The sequence below is a fragment of the Salmo salar genome, chromosome 09 (genome assembly GCF_965601325.2).
Source record: "Salmo salar chromosome 09, fSalSal1, whole genome shotgun sequence".
In the NCBI taxonomy this organism is placed as follows: Eukaryota; Metazoa; Chordata; class Actinopteri; order Salmoniformes; family Salmonidae; genus Salmo; species Salmo salar.
Window position 1 is genome coordinate 127863323 of NC_138299.1, and position 10951 is coordinate 127874273.

The following is a 10951-nucleotide window of genomic DNA, read 5'->3' on the forward strand; positions in this document are numbered from 1 at the left end:
GGAACACCTTTTCTTCAACGAGTCAGACGGGAAGGACTTACTTCAGATGTACGACAAGGCCCTCATCCAAGTCATTCGCAGGAGAAAGAGGTATCGAGGATGAAGGTCCGGGTGCCTTGTAAGGATCCGTCGCCGAGAGGGTAGTCTACCTCTACCATTCACATGTGACAAATACAATTTGATTTGATCGTTATGAGCCGTCCTCCCCTTCACAACCTCCACTGATTCAAAGGCACTTAAATATTTTGTCTTGACCATTCACCCTCTGAATGGCACACATACACAATCCATGTCTCAATTGTTTCAAGGCTTAAAAATCCTTATTTAACCCGTCTCCTCCCCTTCATCTACACTGATTTAAGTGGATTTAACAAGTGACATCAATAAAGGATTATAGCTTTCACCTGGATTCACCTGGTCAGTCTGTCATGGAAAGAGCAGGTATTCTGAATGTTTTGTACACTCAGCGTATATTAACAATGAATACTTAAAAATAAAAAGTTATTCAAGTATAAATTGCCCAAGTTACCATAGATTAACAGAAAATACATGGCAATTACCAAAGATTCTGGTAACTTTGGTAAATGAGCGTTAGCTTTGCAACCCTAATCCTCCCACAGTGACAGGGCAGGGTAGACAGGGCCATTAACATTGAAGAGGTATCGGTGACACACCGTGGTTCTGAGACACCAGCGGCCACAGAGGTGGGAGCAGTGCTAGAGCAGTTTCCTGTCGAGATGCCATCACTTCCTCCTCATTAACCTGCTCACCGCGGTTTGAATGAGTGCCGACGAGCAACAACATCATCCACTGTCACACACACACACACACACACACACACACACACACACACACACACACCAGATGACGATCTCTTGGAAATGCACAAACATACACGCAATGCCAAAGGTAGTGCTCAGGGACAGCACTACAGTAGGATGCAGCGTCAAACTCCGACAGAGGAGACACAGGTTGTTTGTGAGAGCTGTGGGTCTGTACAGTGTGTGTATGTGTGGACTGGAGGATGTTGGAAATGAACACAGCAGAGGTGAATTCCAGAGTAGGAGAAAACAGCTGCGGTAAGGGAAGGGAAGAGAGGGTAAACCGTGGTTGGGTCTCTGGGCTCTGGCTCCTTAGAGCCTGTTGGTGCCTGACTGGGAGGCTTTATGGCGTTGGGTGATCTAGCCCAGACAAAGCCAGAAACAAAAGGCTATATTGACAGCAAATAAGACTGCATAGAGAAAGTCCACATATGTTTATGTACTTGGGTTAAAGTCCTCCAATGCTTCTTGAGGTAGTAGGTGCCCCTAACCACAGATCTAGGATCAGATTATATTACCCCCCCCATCCTAACCTTACCCACTAGGGAGAAGAAACCAATCTGACCCTGGATCAGTATACTCACCGGACCAGTAGCTGCTGGCACATGGAGCCGTTCTCTATGATCAGTTCATTCAGACGCATCTCCAGGTGGACCTTTCCCTAGGAGAGGAGAGACGTCACGATATCAGAGCATACTAAAAGTCAACAGGATTTCGTCAGTGTTTCTCCTATCAACATTGGTGATAAATGCCAGATCCTATGCAAATGAGTACTGTATGAAAAAAAAAAATAAAAAAATATTTAAAGAAAATGGGGAAAAAAAGGTGAGTAGGTGTGTCCCATTCCTTCATTCACTCACAGAGGGAGAGGTACAGGTGGAGCACAGTATTTTGCAAGTCAAAGTTACCAAATGAGTAAAATTAATCTATTATATTAATCTATTCACAAGACATTCTAAATAAGCCATGGCTGCTGTAACAACGGGTACTACAAAAGAGAGGCCTGGTTTAAAGGTGTCCTCTCTGAACATATGTTTAGAATTGACTTTTAGAGGTTAGGTTACATTCATAGTGCAGCCTACTCTATGAATGAGTTAAACGTTCATTCTAAAGTGGTGGATATGAGTAAGGCTGACTCCTCTAACCTCCCCAGTGTTTCTCTATGGTGGCTTCAGGTTAGTAGTGGTTGTGTGTGCATCAGGGTGTGTGATAAGCCACAGCTTGCTGTCATGTGAACCAACGCTCAAAGTCTTTATCAGGTCGGATGTGGTGAAGGCTGCTGCCTAGCCTTCGGAAGTGTCAGAGAGAGGCAGAGAGAACAAAAACAAACAAAAAAATACCAGCGAGCACTCACTCTCCCCTCCGCAGTACATTACGAGTTGAGCTCAGATAGTGATTGTTGTCGCTTACGTGGTCGCTAATGGAAGATAAGCCTTGGCCAACATGGTGAGAATTACCCTGGCATGCCTGCTGAGCTAATGTCACCAGGGTCATGTTTATTAGACACCAAAACGAAGGAACTGTAACAGGGAAGAACTACCTGGACTAAGAACTATCTGGACAAAGGGGTTTTTCACACATGCCCTAATGAAAGCAACCAAAATCACTGCCACTCACCTTCAAAACATGTCTTGGCCTGTATTGTACTGTACTATCAGGTCCACGTACAAGTAGCCACTTGGCTCAGATCTAGGAACAGATTACCCTCCCCAAGCCCTAAACTTAAGCATTAGGCCGGGAAACCCATAAACGGGCGACTTCTACATACTCCAATCTGTACCAACAACCGCACAGGAGATACCAGCTCTAACCCACTCCTGCTCTTCTCACTGATTGCCAACTGCACTCACAGTTGCTGCATCAATTTCAACCCCTTTCTCAGAGAGAGAACACAAGCGCACACACATTGCAGTCCATCACTGATGTAACAAGACTTAGAACACCTACTTCGGAGTGAGTCACTGTAGCAAACACTCATGACAGCCTAGACTAGGGCCACTCCACTACAATTGTTTTCACACATGACAACTTTGTACAACGTGACAGCGGCAGGAGGTAACAACCTTGGGATTCTGCAGAGAGAGAGAAAGACCAGTTAGAGAGAGAGAGATAAAGAGAAAAGTAACGAAAGGGGTAGAGAGCGAATGAGAGAGAGCAAAAGAATGAGAGACAGGGGAGAGTGTGGGAGGATACACTTCCTTAGACACTGTAAAAGGAGCCCTTTGAACGGCGGGTTTGCAACAGTAAATAAAAATGCTGTGCGTTGTGAAATACCTAGAGAAGACGAGCACCGTGTTTACAGTGAGATGAGCGAGACTGGAACCAGAAACATTAGGTTCTACCCATGTCCATCTCTCCCACACATCTCTCTGAATGGGGAGCTTGTAAGCAGCATAGTTCATTTCAAATCAAATATGGCTGCTCTCTTTGTAGAGGATTTAGCCTAGCTAACAGTGTCCTCGTCTGGTGTTGCCCAACTGACACTACGCCCACAGACACACACAGCCAACTCGGCTCAGTGTCCTTCCGTTCTTCCTGGACTCAAGCTGTGTCTCTAGTTGGGGAGGCAGCCCTGGTCATCTTCAGAGTGAGTTACTGTAGAAAAACACTCCTCAGAATAGCCCAGACTAGGACACCCGCTATGAAATGCTACAACTGGAGTGAAATAGGGTTACATGGAAGTGTCCTATACAGCCTACAGTGATTGGGTAACATGTCTGCTGGCTTAGGTCAGTTCAGGATGCTGTGGCAGTAGGACACAGGGTTATTTCAGCCCGTTCTCCGACAGATTTCAGTGTCCTAAAATCTTCTCATTACTCAAGAACAAAAAAAAAACAAAAAAAAACACTCACCACCAGGTTAAAAGACACCATTATGTAACCGAGAGGCATCTGTAGCTTTTCAGCCAGGGCAGACGCTTAAAGAGAGCCTCAGATCAAGTCAATTTGAGTGTAAGAAGACCAGCAAATGGATACATCTCGGAGAGCAGAAGTCCTATTTTTTTTTCAGTCTTTCCGTATCCCCCCCAACCCTCACTTTGAGCCAGAAGTCCTGACATCAGAAAAACATTTTCTCAATTTTCTAAAAAGTTCATCCTCATCACTGATATCAAAGAACTGACTAGGTGAAAGCCAAACAACGAGCTTCCACCATATTGTTTTCACCAGTCAAGTATTTTCTAATCAGTGCAGATGAAGGGGAGGAGATGATGTGAGAACTGATTTTTAAATCAATTGAGCTAGAGCCTCAGTGAGCCTTCCTCCAAGAGAGATATATATATATATTTTCTTCGCATATCTTTTTATACATTTTCTTTCTAAAAACTCAACTTCAAAACACTCTCCTGCAACCCGCCTCACCAATTGTTTAAAAAAAGTATTATTCACCTCAAATCTGAAATCCACAACAGAAGCTAGCCAGAAGTTAGCCAGTTCACTGGCTAGCGTTGGAGTTCAGCTAGCCACGTTAGTATACAGCTAACCCGAGGGAGTTATCCAACTGGCCCCTCCGTCGCAACATAACCTGAACACCCATCTGCGGCCCGCTAATCGTTAGCTGTCTTATTGGCTACTATCTGAATAGGTCTAATCGGACAATTTTCTTGGGCCACTAACTATTTTGCCAATTGGATTGGTCCCCTCTACCACACGGAACCCCACTAATCTACCGACGGAAACGCACGAGGTGGCTAAAAACAGACCATCTTCTGCCAGCTTGCTACCCATGGCCCGGCTAGCTGTCTGAATCGCTGTGGCCCCAACCAACCTCACTATTCAATGGACCCTTATGATCACTCGGCTAAGCATGCCTCTCCTTAATGTCAATATGCCTTGTCCATTTCTGTTCTGGTTAGTGTTTATTGGCTTATTTCACTGTAGAGCCTATTGCCCTGCTCATTATCCCTTATCCAACCTTTAGTTCCACCACCCACACATGCGATGACATCACCTGGTTTCAATGATGTTTCTAGAGACAATATCTCTCTCATCATCACTCAATGCCTAGGTTTACCTCCACTGTATTCACATCCTACCATACCTTTGTCTGTACATTATACCTTGAAGCAATTTTATCACCCCCAGAAACCTGCTCCTTTTACTCTCTGTTCCGGACGTCCTAGACGACCAATTCTCATAGCTTTTAGCCGTACCCTTATCCTACTCCTCCTTTGTTCCTCTGGCGATGTAGAGGTGAATCCAGGCCCTGCAGTGCCTAGCTCCACTCCTATTCCCCAGGCGCTCTCTTTTGATGACTTCTGTAACCGTAACAGCCTTGGTTTCATGCATGTTAACCTGTTGGGGCTAGGGGGCAGTATTTGCACGGCCGGATAAAAATGTACCCGATTTAAACTGGTTACTACTCTTGCCCAGAAACGAGAATATGCATATAATTAGTAGATTTGGATAGAAAACACTCTAAAGTTTCTAAAACTGTTTGAATGGTGTCTGTGAGTATAACAGAACTCATATGGCAGGCCAAAACCTGAGAAGATTCCATACAGGAAGTGCCCTGTCTGACAATTTGTTGTCCTTCAGTTCCATCTCTATCGAAAATACAGCATCTCTGCTGTAACGTGACATTTTCTAAGGCTTCCATTGGCTCTCAGAAGGCGCCAGAAAGTGTAATGGGGTGTCTGCTGTCTCTGGGCGAAGAAGAGCATGAGAATTTGTGAGTGGTCAGCCTGGGAACAGTGACACTGGAGATGCGTGTTCATGAGAATTCTCAATTTTTTTCTTTCAGCCTTTGAATGAATATAACGTCGCCCGGTTGGAATATTATCGCTATTTTACGAGAAAAATAGCATAAAAATGGATTTTAAACAGCGTTTGACATGCTTCGAAGTACGGTAATGGAATATTTTGAAATTTTTTGTCACGAAATGCGCTCGCGCGTCACCCTTCGGATAGTGACCTGAACGCACGAACAAAACGGAGGTATTTGGATATAACTATGGATTATTTGGAACCAAAACAACATTTGTTGTTGAAGTAGAAGTCCTGGGAGTGCATTCTGACAAAGAACAGCAAAGGTAATCCAATTTTTCTAATAGTAATTCTGAGTTTGGTGAGGGCAAAACTTGGTGGGTGTCAAAATAGCTAGCCGTGATGGCCGGGCTATGTACTCAGAATATTGCAAAATGTGCTTTCACCGAAAAGCCATTTTAAAATCTGACACCGCGATTGCATAAAGGAGTTCTGTATTTATAATTCTTAAAATAATTGTTATGTATTTTGTGAACGTTAATCATGAGTAATTTAGTAAATTCACTGGAAGTTTGCGGTGGGTATGCTAGTTCTGAACATCACATGCTAATGTAAAAAGCTGTTTTTTGATATAAATATGAACTTGATTGAACAAAACATGCATGTATTGTATAACATAATGTCCTAGGAGTGTCATCTGATGAAGATCAAAGGTTAGTGCTGCATTTAGCTGTGGTTTTGGTTTTTGTGACATATATGCTTGCTTTGAAAATGGCTGTGTGATTATTTTTGGCAGGGTACTCTCCTGACATAATCTAATGTTTTGCTTTCGCTGTAAAGCCTTTTTGAAATCGGACAATGTGGTTAGATTAACGAGAGTCTTGTCTTTAAAATGGTGTAAAATTGTCATATGTTGAGAAATTGAAGTTATAGCATTTTTGAGGTATTTGTATTTCGCGCCACGCGAAATGGCTGTTGACTAGCGTCCCATCCTGGCTGTTGACTAGGGTGGGATGCAAGCGTCCCACCTAGCCCAGGGAAGTTAACATTAGAACCCTCCTCCCTAAGTTTGTTTTATTCACTGCTTTAGCACACTCTGCCAACCCGGATGTCCTAGCTGTGTCTGAATGCTGGCTTAGGAAGACCACCAAAAACTCTGAAATCTCCATCCCTAACTACAACATTTTTCTGACAAGATAGAATGGCCAAAGGGGGCGGTGTTGCAATCTACTGCAGAGATAGCCTGCAGAGTTCTGTCCTACTATCCAGGTCTGTACCCAAACAATTTGAACTTCTACTTTTAAAAATCAACCTCTCTAAAAACCAAGTCTCTCACCGTTGCCGCCTGCTATAGACCGCCCCCAGCTGTGCTCTGGACACCATATGTGAACTGATTGCCCCCCCATCTATCTTCAGAGCTCGTGCTGCTAGGTGACCTAAACTGGGACATGCTTAACACCGCAGCCATCCTACAATCTAAGCTTGATGCCCTCAATCTCACACAAATTATCAATGAACCTACCAGGTACCACCCCAAAGCCGTAAACACGGGCACCCTCATAGATATCATCCTAATCAACTTGCCCTCTAAATACACCTCTGCTGTTTTCAACCAAGATCTCAGCGATCACTGCCTCATTGCCTGCATCTGTAATGAGTCAGCGGTCAAATGACCTCCACTCATCACTGTCAAACGCTCCCTGAAACACTTCAGCGAGCAGGCCTTTCTAGTCGACCTGGCCCGGGTATCCTGGAAGGATATTGACCTCATCCCGTCAGTAGAGGATGCCTGGTTATTTTTTTTAAATGCCTTCCTCACCATCTTAAATAAGTATGCCCCATTCAAGAAATTTAGAACCAGGAACAGATATAGCCCTTGGTTCTCTCCAGACCTGACTGCCCTTAACCAACACAAAAACATCCTGTGGCATTCTGCATTAGCATCGAACAGCCCCCGTGATATGCAACTTTTCAGGGAAGTTAGAAACCAATATACACAGGCAGTTAGAAAAGCCAAAGCTAGCTTTTTCAAGCAGAAATTTGCTTCCTGCAACACAAACTCAAAAAAGTTCTGGGACGCTGTAAAGTCCATGGAGAATAAGAGCACCTCCTCCCAGCTGCCCACTGCACTGAGGATAGGAAACTCTGTCACGACCGATAAATCCACTCTATAATTGAGAATTTCAATAAGCATTTTTCTACGGCTGGCCATGCTTTCTACCTGGCTACCCCTACCCCGGTCAACAGCAACTCACCCAAGCCTTCCCCATTTCTCCTTCTCCCAAATCCAGTCAGCTGATGTTCTGAAAGAGCTGCAAAATCTGGACCCCTACAAATCAGCCGGGCTAGACAATCTGGACCCTTTCTTTCTAAAATTATCAGCCGAAATTGTTGCAACCCCTATTACTAGCCTGTTCAACCTCTCTTTCGTGTCATCTGAGATTCCCAAAGATTGGAAAGTAGCTGCAGTCATCCCCCCAAACTGCTACAGACCTATATCTATCCTACCCTGCCTTTCTAAGGTCTTCGAAAGCCAAGTCAACAAACAGATTACCGACCATTTCGAACCCCACCGCACCTTCTCCGCTATGCAATCTGGTTTCAGAGCTGGTCATGGGTGCACCTCAGCCACGCTCAAGGTCCTAAACGATATCTTAACCGCCATCGATAAGAAAAAATACTGTGCAGCCGTATTCATTGACCTGGCCAAGTCTTTCGACTCTGTCAATCACCACATCCTCATCGGCAGACTCAATAGTCTTGGTTTCTCAAATGATTGCCTCGCCTGGTTCACCAACTACTTCTCTGATAGAGTTCAGTGTGTCAAATCGGAGGGCCTGTTGTCTGGACCTCTGGCAGTCTCTATGGGGGTGCCACAGGGTTCAATTCCTGGGCCGACTCTCTTCTCTGTATACTTCAATGATGTCGCTCTTGCTCCTGGTAAGTCTCTGATCCACCTCTACGCAGACGACACCATTCTGTATACTTCTGGCCCTTCTTTGGACACTGTGCTAACTAACCTCCAGGCGAGCTTCAATGCTATACAACTCTCCTTCCGTGGCCTCCAACTGCTCTTAAATACAAGAAAAACTAAATGCATGCTCTTCAACCGATCGCTGCCCGCACCTGCCCGCCCGTCCAGCATCACTACTTTGGACGGTTCTGTCTTAGGTATTTGTAGTTGTCCACATATTCCTAGGTGTCTGGTTAGACTGTAAACTCTCCTTCCAGACTCACATCAAACATCTCCAATCCAAAGTTAAATCTAGAATTGGCTTCCTATTTCGCAACAAAGCATCCTTCACTCATGCTGCCAAACATACCCTCGTAAAACTGACCATCCTACCGATCCTCGACGATGTCATTTACAAAATAGCCTCCAACACCCTACTCAATAAATTGGATGCAGTCTATCACAGTGCCATCTGTTTTGTCACCAAAGCCCCATACACTACCCACCACTGCGACCTGTACGCTCTCGTTGGCTGGCCCTCGCTTCATACTCGTCGCCAAACCCACTGGCTCCAGGTCATCTACAAGACCCTGCTAGGTAAAGTCCCCCCTTATCTCAACCATAGCAGCACCCACCTGTAGCACGCGCTCCCACAGGTATATCTCACTGGTCACCCCCAAAGCCAATTCCTACTTCGGCCGCCTCTCTTTCCAGTTCTCTGCTGCCAATGACGAACGAACTACAAAAATCTCTGAAACTGGAAACACTTATCTCCCTCACTAGCTTTAAGCACCAGCTGTCAGAGCAGCTCACAGATTACTGCACCTGTACATAGCCCATCTATAATTTAGCACAAATAATTACCTCTTCCCCTACTGCATTTATTTATTTTGCTCCTTTGCACCCCATTATTTCTATTTCTACTTCGCACTTTCTACCATTCCAGTGTTTTACTTTTATTGTATGTACTTCGCCACCATGGCCTTTTTTTTGCCTTTACCTCCCTCATGTCACCTCATTTGATCACACTGTATATAGACTTATTTTCTACTGTATGTTTGTTTTACTCCATGTGTAACTCTGTGTTGTTGTATGTGTCAAACTGCTTTGCCTTATCTTGGCCAGGTCGCAATTGTAAATGAGAACTTGTTCTCAACTTGCCTACCTGGTTAAATAAAGTAGATTTTTTTTTTTTTTTTTTAATAAACAAAAAAGTATCAGCCCGGTTACCAAGCCTCTCAGCATAGAGAGAATACAACAACAGGATGTGAGGAGGTGGTGTCTGCTGCAGAGACAGTTGGATCAAGCCAAAATGTCTGACTGGTGACTAACTACAATCAATACCATTGGACAGCCTTATGGTGGCTGAATGACCGCATACAAGAACTAGCACAATGACTAGAAGGTGAACTTTTCTCCCCAGACCAACTGGGTACACATAAAGATGTCTGAACACTGTCTGACTGACACCCACCTGGACTTCAGAGTTAGGGTCCACGGGCTGCAGGCCAAACCAGTGCTCCTTCCCACTGAATTTACACAGTTCCTCCTTCCGGATGGACACTTTCCCTGAAACCACACATGGACAGACAGACGTCAACTTACTTGGAAATCATCCAGCTGAAAGCACAGGGTAGCTGTGTGTGTGTGTGATATATATAAGTGTGTCAGTTCCTACTCACCGACAGGCAGGTCCCTTTGAAAAACACCCTTGGCGAATACGTAGAAGGACAAACACTGAAATGGTCGTGGGATCTCAAAGTAGAAGTCCTCGCCGTAGAAAGGGCTGAAAAACAACCACACAGGAAATCGTTTTAGTGAAGCGCAAAACGCCATCTTTAGGCTACGTTCAGAGAACACGCTGACCTCTGTGGAAAGGGAACACTTACTGAAAACTTTGTTGGCTTTTGATTGAGAAGGGTTTATGACTGATTAGCATGATCCTAGAGCTGTTATTGCAGTCTTGCCAAACAACTCGTGACAAGGAGCTGGCAAGACAAAAAGATCTGGGACCAGGCTACTATTTGAAGGGCCAGAAGACAACACACCGATGACAACACAAACCAGCACAAACCTTATGCATAGACCGCCCTCCATCAGCAATCATTAAACAGCAGGTGCTAAATATAGCCTAGCGCTGTGATGGCCAGGCCTCCTAGGACTGACTGACCAGCATACAAGTGGCTTGGAAGAGCAGACCGAGATGGAGAGGGTGCCAAGCAGCTGTACCATCCAGCTCTGACCGGGGTCATTTGTGTTCAGTACAAGGCATGGGCTGACAGGAGAGAATATTTTGAAAAGGAGCTGTTGCAACCTAACCTTGTCCAATTAGATTTTATTTTTTAGATTGGGTTAAGTGTCTCGCTTTCAGACCTGAGCCCAATCTCAACTACTTAAATCTATTCTCTCCTCCCCATCAATTTCACAGATGGGAAAAGAGTTGCTAGGTGAAAACAATATGGTGGAAGTGCATC

At 44.7% G+C, this 10951-nt stretch overlaps 1 protein-coding gene across 1 annotated transcript; it reads right to left on the minus strand.

Annotated features, from left to right (window-relative positions):
- Positions 1 to 9678: 9678 nt before the first annotated feature.
- Positions 9679 to 10951, minus strand: LOC100196807 (RAS p21 protein activator 2). The gene is given in 2 exon segments (NM_001141829.2): positions 9679 to 10046; positions 10160 to 10951. Coding segments are annotated over 2 exon segments (396 nt in total). The 5' UTR covers positions 10314 to 10951; the 3' UTR covers positions 9679 to 9804.